Here is a 15,118-nt window from a genome sequence, read left to right as displayed (position 1 = left end):
CATGCTTGGAGAAATGTCTTCATGATGGCTGCAGGTGGATGTCATGACCTTCATTTCTCCCTGAGAAAAATAATCACAAAGATTTAAAAAGATGAACAGTGAAAGGAAATGGACAGCTCTCAAGGGTCATACCTGGAAAAGCAAGGGCAGTACAGCCCCCAAGAAAACATATCCATTATGTTTTATATATATATAATAATATGTAATCCATTTATATGTATAAATATTATATATATAATATATATATAAGCCATTTATATATATTCCATTTCCTCATCAAGCTGATAGGTCCTAGTGAGCACATGAGTGCCAGCATTTTGATCACACAGCAGCAAACTTAGGGCACGTTTTTTAGGAAACCATATCCATTATGTTTTACACATGTTTTACATGTTTTACATATATAATAATATGTAATCCATTTATATATATAAATAATGTATATATTATATGTATAATATAATATATAATCCATTTATATATAATCTATTTCCTCATCAAGCTGCTAGGCTCTAGTGAGCACGAGTGGCAGCACTTTGATCACAAAATAGCAAAGTTTAGACACATTTTTTTGACACTGCCCTCCTGCTGGTTAGATCAGGTTAGAGATACAAAAAAAACCAAAACCACTATCATAGAATCATAGAATTGGCTGGGTTGGAAGGGACCTCAGAGATCATCGAGTCCAACCCTTGAACCACCGTTGCGGTTGCTAGACCATGGCACTGAGTGCCACTATGGAGGGCTCTGGGTCTGGTGCAGCCACAGCTCCCTCTGCCCCACGAGTACCTGGGAGGCATTTGGCCTTCTCCTGGTTGATGATTGGGTGCCTCAGGGGTGTTATGATGCCTTGGTCAGGTTTCTGGAAGGTTGAAATGAGGTTGTGCATTTTCCGAAAGAGCCTCTGGTGGACCCCAGGTGCTGTCTGTGGGGAGGAGAGGTGGGAAGGTGCAGGGTGGTGGGTGGCCAGGGCATGAGCACAGATATATATAGATACATATAGATATATACAGAAATAGACAAAACCCCAGGGAACACCAGTTCTTCACTTGGAGCCCCCTGATTTGCCCACTTAAAGTGAGTGGGTTTGCTGTCTTCCTTCTCCCTATGATGGGAGTCCCAGCAGTGTGGTGACAAAAGGCTGGAAAATCTTCATCTTCTCCAAGAGGAACCCAGAGCCTGCAATGCTCATTAGAAAAATTCCCAAGTGATCTTTTGCTGACCCCAATTTATAGGAACCAGTGATTTAATCTCCAGCCCAGGATTTCTCCTTTCCCAAGACCCACGTGCAGGAAACCAATGGAAGTCATGGGGGAGGAGATGTAACAAGTCCATATAACACCAAAAAAAAATATAAATAAAACAAAAAAACACTTCTCTGCAGATATTGACAATACCTGGGGACAAACCAGGTTGCAGTCTCACTAAGGCAACTATCCCCCATGCATGGGGGTCCCTAGGGGTCCCAACATCCTTCCTTAGGTACCAGTGCAGGAATTAGCTTTGTCTTCCAGAGCACTGCAACTACTTCTATAATAATAATAACAATGGTCAAAGATTAATGATAGTCTAGAAATTATGTAATGTTTATAATCACTCTTCATTAGCATGCAAACAGAAAGCTAATTATTAATTAATACACAGAGTTCATCCAAAGAACAGCCCCTTCATAAAAGAAATATAGGTTATCATCCCAGTTCCAGCAACCCCGATACTTTGCATTGCAAATGGTTTTATTCTGCACTTGCATTACCAGATTCTTCTCAAGATGGGGGAAAATATATTTTTATATCAAGTTTTGGCTACCCTGTATGTTTTTTGCAACAGTGATATCTGGAGATAAATTAACTATAAAACACTGCAGGCTGAAAATATTTTCCTTAAATATTCTGACATTTCTGGTTTGTGGAATAGAAGGGACCTGATCATGCTTGTCCAATTCTAAAAACATAATATTTTTCAACTTTAAAATGATGCCAAATAATGCAACAACTGAAATGTAACAGAGAGTTAATTAATGACTTCAAGACTGTCAGAAGCAGCACCAAGACATCTTAGTGATGGGCATATTGAAGATCAATTCCTTTTGGTGAAAATCAGACTTTGCAGAAACATGAATAATTTGGATATATTTCATTAAATCAATACAAACATGTTGTAGAACTTTTCAGAAGAGAAAGAACTACATACCGCAGCACCCCAGGACCCAGCTTCTGTCTTGGACACTCTGTAGGTATAAACATAGCCTTGGTGCCTGTGGAAAATTTAAAAAAAATTAACAAGTATTTATTACCCATTTCTGCTGTCAGGTTTCAAATAAGGTACACTCTGTTATGTAGGAATCAGCTCACCTTTCCTTAAAAATAAATTGACCAGTAAAGGCTCTAGGTGGATAAAATAACTAAATAAATGAATAAATCTGAAAGGCAGGTCAGATGCAGTTCAACCTATTGGGTTTTTTTTTTTGATGAGAGGAATTGGTCTGACTCACATCTAGTTTAGCAATATCCAGTTATTCTAGGTTAAGTGACATTGCTTTCATTCCTGCTGCAGCATTTTTATTAGCTTGTGTGTGTGACCTCCTTTAACAGAACACAGACACTAAACATACTCTCCCTGGAAAAAGGGTGTTTTATTGGCAGATAGCATTGCTGTGTTGTGATTGATTTAAATGCAGATCTTCCCAGAAGCATGAGTGTAATTTATTTGGAAAGCCAGACTAACAAAAGCAAGGTAAAATACTCTTTACCTTGCCTGTAGAGTCTTAATTCTCACATACTGATAAAGAAGATTTATGAGTGTAGAATCTTTCTTCTTTTTTTAAATCTGAGTCTTTTGAGAACAGAGTTAGTCACTAATAATACAAGATGTAGTTGTGTCCAGAGTCAGTCTTTCTCCTCTTACAACCCCAGCACAGTGAATGATTTACATGGTAGGCTTTTATACCAGTATCCAAACATTTAACTCAGAAGCAGAGATAACACTGGTCCCATGGTAGATGGTATCAGCTCAGACAGATTGCATTTCGTACTACATAGATTTACATGAATGCACAACAGGATTTTACAGACCATTCCCTATTTCAACGTCAATTCTTACGGAGAAAGAAGAAAAATACTCTATTGTTTCTTTCCAGTTACCCATATTATAATAGTTATGCCAAAACACCCTCAACTAGTAGTGACACAGGTACCATAGGATTGCAATCTCAGTCCGTGTCGTGACTCCTGGATAAATTCTTGTTAAAAAGTCATTACAGCAGCTTTTGCCAGGTGGGGTCTGATATAATTTACCCAAGCAGGAAGCTGTTAACTGTTGTCACATTGCTACAATCCCACAAACTGGGAGCCAAAGTGCCTGTTGTGATTTATCAGCTCTTCCCCTACCACCGGACTCCGACTGTGACTCACTACAGCTGCAGGAGACACAGTCCCTCCAAACTCCTCCTGAGGCACTGCCCTCCTCCCCAGGAGTGGGAATACCCCTGCTGCAGCCACACAGCCCCACCACAGCTTCATCCACCTCTTGGGGTTACCCAAGGGAGCGTTTTCACCCAGAGGCACCAGGTGGACACGTGGGCAGCCACGCTCACTTTGTGGAAACCTAAGGAAGGGAAGAGCTGCCCCAGCTCCTCCTCTTCCCCCAGCAAGCTCCACTGCCTCACCCTGCCAGAGGGTTGGATGGAGCCTGGAAAATGCCTGAGCAACCTGTTAGAGCTGACCAAGGAGAGAAGGAGATCACTGGTCTCCTGCCTATGCCATGGCACCATGGTCAGTGATGTCTGAGCCCACAGTACATCCATCAGCCTAAGCCATGAGCTCTGATTCAGAGAATCCAGTGCCTCCCATCAGGCAATCCCACACCATCACATCCTTGCTTGGAAGCTCTGGGAGCTGTGCCTGCATTGTAGGTTTTCATGAGTAGCTTATACACATATTGATGTGATTTTTTATTTTTTTTTTCTTAGAAATCACATGGGGCTTTCCTGCACCTACATTTGTAGCAGGCCAGCCAATATATGGGTACTGAAATGTCCTGGCATTTTGTCCCTTCTCTTAGAAGTGGGTATCTGTCCAACTCCACAGTGATTTTTTCTTTTTTTTCATTTCAAATCCACAGAATTAGTGTGTAATAATCTAAACCCCACTCTCTTGCTTCCTGTTTTTGATAATGCACTGAGCATATTGGTTTTGTTCTTGGTTGTCCCAAAGCATTCTGACTGTTTCACCCTCTTTAAAAATCTGATTTTTCCACAAGTGTCTGAGTTGTCTGGAAAGGTACCATCTGTTTTTACTTTCATGTCCCCAAAAGATTGCATTACATGAAATGGTTGGGGTGCTGCCCTGACTCTGAAATGTCTGATGGCTTTCATCATGCTGTCATAGGCATTTGCTAAGCTGGACAAATTGAAAAATAGAGGTCAGATAAAGTAATATTCAGGTGCAAAGTACTGTGGGGGTATAAGATAGACACCAAAAACTTTCACTGCAAGATATTTCAGCCCAATCCAGAGAAAGGACAAAGAACAGCTCAGATTAAAAGCCCATGAGATAGAGGAAAAGGAAGAAGAATTTGGGAACTCAGATGCTTTGAGGAGGAGAAGAGGAGTAAGACACTGTTGACAAAGCCTTGAGAGGAACAAGTGAGAGCTTTCCACTCACCTGAGAAATAAAGGTACTTTGTTCCAAGAAGAGGAAAACAGAAAGACCTGAAGGGCTTAAACCACATTATCATCTCTTGTTGGCTCTGAAGCCATCTGTAAACACAGCCCCTGGGGAGGTGGCAGCTGGCCCAGGACCACCACACTTGCTGCATCAAAAGAAATGCACAAAGAAAGGAGGGCACATTTTGTTAAGAAGGTGAGCAGATAACTCTTAACCTCCAACTGCTTTCCACTGGGATCTTTGTTTCCACAAAATGAATTACAGCTCTTCTGATAAGTTCTCTCCCAACGAATGTGATCTTATCAAAATTTTCTGTTAAGCAGCAGGAACTTACTTCATTACCACTTCAAAGTGCTTTTCACCTTCCTCATGCTACTGACATGTTTTTGATGAGCAAAGGTCTCTTCTACGTGGGCACAGCCTCCTGTGAGAAAGGTTTTTTTTATGATTGAAACTACCCATCATTAACTTTGCAGACTGAAGGAAGAGCGAGGGGTTTTTCCTAAAACAAAAATTAAATCCAAAAATGAAAACTGAGATTGTGTGGCACATGACCTTCTAAAGAACAAAATGAGTACCAACAGGAAAAGAACAGGTGGAAAAGTAGGTTTGCTGGAGATTAGAGCTCAGGAGGTGAGAAATTCCTCAGCCATCATAAGGAGACAGCTTGGTTTTCTTCATTTTACTCAGTTCATGACAGAAAAAATCTCCTAATGTGAGTCAGTGAAACTGCATAGGATGTGACCAAGTAGCTAAAGCCAAAACCCAAACCCCCTGTGACCTGACCATGGTGGAGTCACTTGGGGGGGTGACACAGCCATTCCTTAAGGACAGGATTGGATAGTGCTTATGAAAGAGTGGCTTGGTTACCACTGTTGATACTTTTATATCATTTCTCTTATTTTTTTCATCCCCATAACAGAGGATGTATTATGCCAGCTAAGACCAGCACTGTCACTGCTGGAATTCCATCACTGAGAAAACTTTGTCAAAGGCAACTTGGACATAGTAAAAGTTGTTATTAGAGGAAACAGGCCATTTTATGATATGGGCTTTTTTCTTTATAGCTAGATAATTCCTCCCAAAGAGCTGCAAAAGCATCATTCACAGATGATGTACTGAGACAACATCTGTCTAACTGTCCTCTCCACTCCTCCTTTTCAACTGTGATCAGACTTGTTAAAGCCATATTTGCTTTAACAGGTGAATAATTACAATCTTCTGCACCATTGAAACAGCCAGAGGGTATTAGCTACATGCTGCAGAATAAAATTAACCATGACATTTCAGCTGCATGGTATATTTTAAAATAATTTCCACGAGTTTGTATCTCAGTTGGAAAATTTTATTGAACTAATTTGTATTCATTTTCTGAGTCCACAATGGAACAAATATAAAGGAAGAAAGAAAGGCAAAGAAAGAGGGAAACCATGCCAGGAATAAATGACATAAATTTCTTGCTCTTTACATAGCTTTTTCTTCTTATATCTTTTCACTATGACAATCAGCTCCTCATACTTGGTATATTTGCATCTTTACCTGCCCCTGGAATTCCACTCCACAACATTGCTTTATAACCAGCTAGTGGTGTGGCCATCAAAAAGTGGCCCTGAACATTATTCACTGCCCAGTCTCAGTTTCTAATAATTTTGCCATCTTTCAGCATTTCAGACTCAAGTTTTATTCCTTAGATTTTCATCTTAGTCTTATTAGAAACAGAGAATGCAGTAGTGCCAGAAAAGGGGACGTGGTAGGGAAAAAAACAAAATGTATTTCCCATGTTAAAAGAAAGCCACCAGGCTTCAAATAACTGAGGGGGTTTGAGCAGGTTTAGAGGGAAATGTAAAAGTTTGAAGGAAGTCTCTAGGAGAGGAAGAGATGGTGGCTGTATAGGCTGTCAGAGAGTTCTCTGAAAGTTGTCAGGTCCACGCCTGGGGTGGCTCTGTGTGACACCAAAGTAGTGTCCCCCACCTCAAGCAATGAATGATTTATGTGTACTGTTTGGCCTGGACTAATGAGAGGGGGGAAAAAAAACCCAGGAGGTTAACTGGGCATCTTGGAAGGGAAGATTGGGACTGGGTAGGGGAGGCTAAGGAAGGAAAGAAAAGGGAGCAAGGAGCCAGGTGTGAAAATTGAACCCCTGAGAGTAATAGTAAATAAGTAATGAAGGGGAGGTAAGAAGGTGAAATATGAAGGGGCTTGAGCTGGCAGCAGTACAGAATGCTAGAAGGATTAAAAAGCCAGGAAAATAGGTGATTGGGAAGCAGAAGATGTATAAAATAGGGAAACAGCCCTCAGCAGTGCAAGAGAAGGCTGTATGGATCACAAGGGGTACTCTCAAAATCCATTCCCAGGCCCCTCATATTGGGAACCCAAAGCAAAAGGGTCCTGAGCCTCCTGTGTCACACTTTCTCTTATGTGAAAGAGTTAAAAAACTCTTCAGCCCAGAAAATGAGATAATGTTTAGAAACCTCTTCATAGTATGGAGATGAGTACTGCAGGAGAGCTCACAGGGGAGTGGGAGGTCATTGTCATGCAGCAGGTACCATAACAGGCATCAAGGGTCAGGCTACAGCTGTTTCTGCCTTTTCCCAGACACATATGATGCATGTTGAGGATCAACTCCTTAATTCCTGGTCAGCAGGAACAACCTCAGGCAACCCTGACCCTGGAATGTGGTGATGGGATGGGCACCAGAGTGACTGCAGGGGTCCCCTGAACTGCATGGCCTCCCCCATGCCACAGCAATGACAGCAGCCAAAATGATGAAGTGATCAGTACAGCTGACTACTTCACCTTCTTCTTGCTTTCTCCTTTTTAATCATTGGATTTCTGCTTGGTTTATTAATCCCAGAAAAAAGTCAAATGTAGGAGAAAATCCAATTTATGGTTAGAGCTCCTCACTCTGTCCTGGAATTCGCACTTTCTGGTTGACAAGCAGCCTGATTCCTGCCTTACTTAGGTCTCAGACACACAACTGAGGTACAACAAGTTAGCAATTACCACCCATCAGCCAAGCCAAGCTGAAGAAGCAGCATTCACATCACCATGATGTGCAAGATACCAGCAAGATGTCAGCAAGCGTGAATAAAGGAGTTTAAATCTGTATTTGCTGCATCTGAAAAGCCCCACAGAGTTAGTCCAGCTCAAGTCATACTCTGTACACATCCACCTAGGTTTGGTCACCGATTTCCATACCACCACTCCTTGTGCCAAAAATCCACCCAGGACAGTGAATCAGTAGCTAGGATTTGCTTTCTGTAACTCGAGCATTACAAAGCAAATGCATTAACTTGGTTTGTTCTTCTCAGCTTAGGAGAAACTTGAAAGAGCAAGTCAAATCTTGTGAATTGTCTCTGAATCTACATAGGGATTTCTGTGGGATCCTATACTTCAGTAGGAATGCTGCTGATTTACCTAAAGAGCATCCTGCAGTCTTTCTGAGCAGGATTTATATTGGTCTGGTAAAAGGTGATGTCAATCAAAAGCAAAGCCTCCAAGAGAAATTACTTTAACTTCAGAAACAAAATGAGAATTTATTCAAACTTGAGATGCTAAATAGAAGGAAATAATTTTCTTGTGGGCTGGCAACTAAGCCTCATTAATTACTATGTCAGACCTCACAAAGGCAAAAAACAAACCTCATGCAATAATGTTATCTGGTGAATTTCTTTCATCAGTTTGGATAAGAGTCACAGAAACTGCAACAAATAAAGCATTGTCAGTAACACTGTAAATGTTACTCTTCTATATTTCTATGAGACATTCTGCAGTTTGTTTGGTACTCATCCAGGGTGGTTCATTTTCACATTTCCCATTACTACCAGAGCATGGTAGGCATGGGCTGACCATAAAATCTCTGAACCTGAAACCACTGCTTCAACTGAATCCTGAAACCCAAAAGCCTTCAAAACCAGAGCAGAATAAATCTGTGTGCAGATTGTACCCATTCTTTTACATATTTGTTAGCTAACAGCTAACAGTGGGTACCACTGTTCAGGCTGTCCACCTTTCCAACAATCTTTCCAAGAATAGGAATACCTGAAAGTCATCATTCAGGTTGTGCTCAACAAAGGCAAAGCACCCACTGCGACACACAATCTTCCTAGCATCACCTGAAAGCATTTACTCTTGTGCTGTAGATTTTTTTTTTAAGCTGAAAACAGTGCCTGATGGTTTTTTTAAGCTGCAAACAGCAACCTTGAACTGAGGGGCTTCTTCTCAGACAGATGCCTTTGTTCCAAATTACATTTAAACTGATGATGATGTGGAGTGTTTAAATAAATGCAATTATTCTGCCATCTCCTTCAAAGAAATATTACATGGGAAACAAAAGAAATGCAAAGCTGGCTCGTGCTGCTGTGTTCCACCTCCAGGCTGTACAGATGATACATCTGCTGCATCATAAAGTTTGGGCACGTTGTCTGGACTTGTGCACTCTGGTGATGGTGAGAGAAAAAATGGCACACATAAAATCTGATAGGACTGCAGCCTGCTCCCCTTGCAATTACTGCTGCTTCAAGAGCTCTAAACAGCTTTCCATCCCAGGTTTTGATTATTCCCCACAAATTTAATTTTTGTGGGGAATGGCTGGTTTTGTTTCAAACAAATAAGCTGACCATACAGTCTGACAAGTATGTCATGTTTAGCTTACTTACAGGTCTGAAACAACTATTAACATCCCAGGTATTTTTTTCAAGTGTATGAATTTGAAGCCCCACACTACAAATGCTTTATCTTTGCCAGTTCAGGTATGAGCTGCTTGTTTCTGCACGTGTGCTCATCTATCTGAGAAGGAAAGTGACAGCTTTGGACCTGTCAGGCATTTTATTTATGCATTTTTTCAGATGCAGCTTCAGAGGCTGCTTCTCAAGCCAGACACCACTTTTGTGTCCTGTGTCCCCCCTGTGATTTCATTACAAGCAGTGTGCAAAGAGGGTGCTAAAAACATCAAATGGGACATTGAGCAGACAGGAAACCTCTCTGGAACAATCTGGTTTTGGTGCTAAAATCTGAGCTTACTGCATGCAGTAGATAACATGTTTACAGGTATATCATGTACATTTTTTTTAAGCATATGCATTTCTTCTATTTCACTTTCCATGACTGACAAAAATCTTCAGGCTTTTCAATGCAACTCTAAAAAATTTCCAGGAAAAGCTTGTGCTCCTCCATTGACACATTCAAAACATGTGAACATCATCCTGGAAGTATATATTATCCATTTCATAATTATATTCATACAGTGAAGATCTCAAGGCATCTGGTCTTTAAAAACTTGGCCAAAATCTGCAGGCAGCAGCTCTGTTTGCAAGACCTCACAGAAGAGTGTTGCAAATCAAAACCTTTCTACTCTTTCAAGCATAGTTTAATTGTGGTCTTAAAATCTTTGTGAAGAAGGGTTTGTCACAGTCACACCAGCAGAAATTCTCTTTTCAAGGTTTGCAGCCACACCGTGACTTCAGGCAGCAGAAAGGAACATTCAGGGAAAGTAAATTACAACTTCAGGAGAGAGAAAGAAGAGCTTTTCTACCCAATGCTCCAGTGCCAGGGGCTTGCCTGCCACAGTTACCCATCTCTGGAGGTCAGGGTTTATGCTATTACCTGTCTCTCTTGTACTTGCCCTGGAAAATCAGTGTCAGTCGCCACGGATTTATGAAGTCGTTTACTCTTCTCCTTTTTAAAGGTCAGGGCTCCACTATTTAATTGGAAAAGCAAAAGGCAAATAAGTCTGACCATGAACACTCCTGCCCTTATTACCCACCTTAGGAGGCTCAAAGAGTGGCCAAATACATTAAAGCTTCTTGGGGGTCTTCAGGGGGGGGGTTGGAGAAGGAGGGTGCATTACAAACTTATGCAGTTGCTGGGAAAAAGAAGGTGATGTTTAAGAAATGTTTTTTTCCATCACAACAGTACCTCTTAATTTTGAAAAAACCCTTCATCCCTCACAGGTAACAATTAAAAAAAAAATACAAAGAAAACATCCTTTTTGTTTTGGTTTACTTCTCCGGGGAAGTGCAGGGAGAGAAACATATTTTTATTTTAGAAAACTGGACTATTTTTCCTTCCTTCTTTTCTAAAAGCTACAGAACCATCACTGGCAGCATGGAAGCTTCATTTCTGTTAGAAATAATCATTGGAAATATATAAAAATTCTTGTTTTGATATTTATTGTAACATATCTAATGGTTGACCACCTGTGTTTCCCATGTTTCAAAGATCATACAGTACTTACATTATGACCTTTTTTACCAAGTTTTGATAAACCTAGCTATTCCTAGAGTGATCTTCCACACTGATTCTAAACAAAAATCTAAATTTCTGAATAACTTTGTTACTCCTGATGATTTCTGTTATTTATTTAGAAGTATAAAAAAAAATAGAGTATGTATTCTTTGTTTTATTTATTTTCTTTTTCTTAAAGATTGAAGTCAGACACTGCATGTTTCCATTTTGGTTTTTAACAAAGCTTTCATGCACACACACCTCCTGACCACCTGGTTCATCTCTGTACATGATATTCAGAGTGGATTTTTTTTTGGGGGGGGGGTGTGCATTGTTTTATTTTGGCAAGGCCAGACTTCTGCATAGCATCCTCCACGGAATAAACACCTATCTCTGCCATCCATTCCTACTTTCCCCTCCCATCTCTAAATCACTGGGTTCTGCACTGGCAAACTTTTGCCTGCAACAAAGCTTCTCTGGTTTATGGCCCACATTTCTTTAAACTGCCATTGCTGTCTTCAGTGTGAGAATGTTTCCTGGTATGTTTATGAGAACTGTTTCTTAAGTTATTGTGTGATGTGTTCTTTGCTGTATTTCCTGTTTCTTACATAAAGCTCTGAATTGAAATATGGGAACCAATGCTCAGCTCTAGCATTTTTCAGCCACTTTTCTGTCTTTATGAGACCATACTCATCATAATGTCTTCCATTTAATTTTTTTTATAGAGATTCAGCTAAAATGCTATTGAATACCTCCCTTATAAGAATTTATTGAGGATCTATAAGGTGTCTGCATGACATTCAGAAGAAATACTTTTTGCATTTGCCCCTTTGCTTATTATATATATATTTGAATGCAACATATTATGAAGACATGGATGGCCCATAATTTCCAGAAACAATTTGGTAGGGTTCTATTTCTTACTGAACTGGTTTTTTTTTTCCTCTGAATATTGAAAAGTTTCATAGTTAGAATTTCTTTCTGCTCTTATTTTAATTTTATACATTTTATCTCATTCAGGAAATTTGTTTGGGAGGATGCAAATTACCACTAATACAACAAAAAATCTGAACTGACTGTGTGCAGATGAAAGACCTTGTTACACCTACACTGCAATTTAGATTAATGGCAAACTAATTTTAGAATTCTCTATTTTATTCAGTATTGTAACACTGTGCCTGACCCTTTCTCTACTGCCTTAGTGTTTCACCTGCACTGAATGACTTCTGAGTATTAAGAGGATATATTACCATTTCCTCTAATAGTTATTTAAAAGATATTCTGCTTTTATTGCCTATTCCCATCATAGGAATCACAAAACACCTTATCTCTTACTCTATCTATTCCATTTTCTTTTAACTCAAGATGCTGCTTATTTCCCATTTTTCAGCGAGCTGTTAAAGTATTTGTTAGCAGTGGTGCCTATCTTGGTTCACCTGATTTCCTGAGAGAAATAAAAACCATCTTCTGCCACAAAAATCTTCCCTGGAAAGGAGGTTATGTATTTCTGGATTGCCTACAACCTTGCATGCCTGGTCTACAACAGGAAAATAATAATGCTTATTATTAATAACAGAACTTAATTACATGTTGTAGAAAATATATTCAAGACATTTGGGGGGAAACCTGAGTTAGGATTCTTCATGGTTTTTTGACTAGTTCCCTAACCTCTAATTTCTTGCTGGTCCTAAAATGGTTTTCTCATGTCCTCATACTGAAATAAGGTGCAAATGTCTCTGGAGCCTTGGTAGACACATGGTTGTTCATTCATACTTCCCTGGACAGCATTAACTCTCAAGACTTTTAAGACTTATGCTTTTGCCAAAAGAAGGATAATTAACCTGCCTCATTAAAAAGAGGTCTTATGACTATAAAGTACCTCATCCCTCCCAGGTAAACCTCCTTACCCTCACTCTGACAGACCATCACACCAGACCTTTCCTTTTTTCCATTATTTGATGAAGCATTACTATTCAGTTTGTTACCTGTGAGTATTTCATGTACTCTACGTGTAGTTTACTCCAAGCCCAATGGCTGGTGGGACACTCAGCCTGACAGAGAGAGCCCCAGAGCACAGGTACATTCTGCGTGACCCTGATCCATGATTCCCTTCCTGATGTCAGGGAACATTGGGAATGTTGCTGACTACAGGTGCATTAGAGAAGCAGAAGACAGTGGGCAGAAAGCAAGAGGATTACCCAGCTCAGAGCTGCCATCCTGAGTCGAGTTGCCTGTGTCCTCTCAATGACATTTCTCTTCCTACACACTCCAGGACCCTTTTCTCCTTTTTATTTTTAGGCCCACAGGAGACAACGGGCTCTGCAAGGTAAAACCTGCTCCTCTTTGCTCTGCAGAGGACCCCACACCCCTTATGCACCCCTCTATTTCAAGCCTAAGGGAAGCAGCCAAAAGCCTCACAGGTCTGCAAGCATCGAGGTCACATTTAGGATGTGTTTTCTTGCTGTTATTCACCAACCCCCCATACTGCGGGTGTAAAATTTGGAAATCAACCATTCCCTGCCCAGCCCTTCCCAGGCCTCAGAACTCAGGCACTCACAGGACACAGAGGCAGTAGACTCCTGGGATGCTCTCGCTGTCCCTCAGCAGGTAGCTGCCATCCCTGCCCGCCGCCAGCAGCAGCTTCTCCCCAGCCTCACGCCCGATGCCCCCATGGTACATGGGCAGAGCATCCATGTTGGGATTGCCACCTCACTGCCCAGGCTGCTGCCTCTGGCTGCTCCTCAGCTCTCTGCTCAGCATCTCTGCCTGGGTGGCAGATGTAAACAGGATGTGTTCAGACCTCTGAAGCCTCCGCACAGGGCGAGACGGCGCTGAGGGAAGAATGAGGAACGAGCACAGGGTGAGGAGATTGTGCCCTTTTTTTTTTTTCTCGGCCCCTTTTTGTTTTCCTTTTTCCTGTAACATTCTCATAGCACAGCTCACACACAGGAATGCCATTTCACAGCCCGTGAGGGTCCCTGTCAGCAATGAGGGCCATGGGGCTGAGGGACGCCCAGGCTCAGGACCAGGAGCCCATCACCGTGGCATCATGGACAGTGGCTGCTGCCAGGCACTTGTCTGCATTCTGCAAAGCAGGGATTTTTTTTTTTTTTTTTTAGCCTCTCATTTTTAAACTCCCCCCAGGATGAGAAGATAGAGGAAGCAAAATGGTCCCTTCCCAACCAGGCCTCTTCCCTCAGCCTGGGGGCTTGGAGCACAGACCCTGCTCCCTTGTGGCTGCTGCAGCACCCACAAAGTCCACCCCTCAGGTGTTTTACCTCAGGAGTGGTAATTTTTATAGGCTTTGGTGATGTATAATCACTTTTAATACCAGGGGTGCTTATTATTTCTTCTTGAAGGCAAACAAGACCCTTGGTGTGGGTGAGGACACCTCTCTCAGCTCCCCTGACACCATGGGTGTTGCTCCCACCTCCATGTGATGCATGAGGGGGTCACCAAAATCTGAAAAAAGCCATTCCTGCCACCTGCTGTGTTCACAAACATTTCCTCTGTGCATTTGTCACTTGAAAGCTGCCATACACACGTGTATGAAAAGCTGAAAAAGTGCTTTTAAACCCCCCATAGCTATTCCCACCCATGCCTCCCATAGCTGTATGGCACAGCACAAGGTAACAAGGGTGACACTGTCCCTGTGACCACGATGCACACCAATGCAAGTGCCTAAGAAATAACTCACTAAAATACAGCAATAAGTACAGGTCATGCTTATGATTATTTGGTTTATATTGGGTTTACTAGCAGGAAAAGGCAGGATGAAACCATCTCACCCAGGTGCCCCCAGAATGCTGTGCTCTGGCTGAAGTTAAGGATGTGTGAAAAAAAAAAAGCTCTCTAGATGCACACATTTCATAAAAAGAAGAGAAATTAAAACTCAGCAAACAAAAAACCCAGCAAAAAATAAAGGCTGTTAGTTTTAAGTTTCCATCAATCAAAATATTTTTCTCGTGACCATTTGTTTCACAGTGCATGTCTCTCAGTTCTGATCTTCAATATAGGTTTTCCTTGAAAATATTTCTTTTAAATTAACTTGAGCGTTTTCTTTTGAGAGACCAGCAAGCCACAGGGCAGCTCAAACATGGGGCAGTTCTCCAAAAGCACTAAGCACAAGGCTGCCTACTGCAAACGTGATTAATGGGGATGGTGACAAAGTGTAGGCAAAGCACTGCTCCCTTGTAAAGCTGATGGCTATTTCTACTCCTTTTCCAAAC

General features: G+C 41.3%; 1 protein-coding gene across 1 annotated transcript; it reads right to left on the bottom strand.

Moving 5' to 3' along the window:
- Positions 1-13,583, bottom strand: SH2D1A (SH2 domain containing 1A). The gene is made up of 4 exons (XM_008493623.2): positions 13,447-13,583; positions 2,191-2,254; positions 790-925; positions 1-60 (listed from the first exon to the last, which is right to left on the bottom strand). The coding sequence occupies exons 1-4, from the start codon at positions 13,581-13,583 to the stop codon at positions 20-22; spliced, it is 378 nt and encodes a 125-aa protein (XP_008491845.1). The 3' UTR covers positions 1-19.
- Positions 13,584-15,118: the final 1,535 nt, after the last annotated feature.

Source organism: Calypte anna, chromosome 4 (assembly GCF_003957555.1).
Source record: "Calypte anna isolate BGI_N300 chromosome 4, bCalAnn1_v1.p, whole genome shotgun sequence".
Taxonomy (NCBI): domain Eukaryota; kingdom Metazoa; phylum Chordata; class Aves; order Apodiformes; family Trochilidae; genus Calypte; species Calypte anna.
This window is presented reverse-complemented; position numbering and strand designations above follow the sequence as displayed.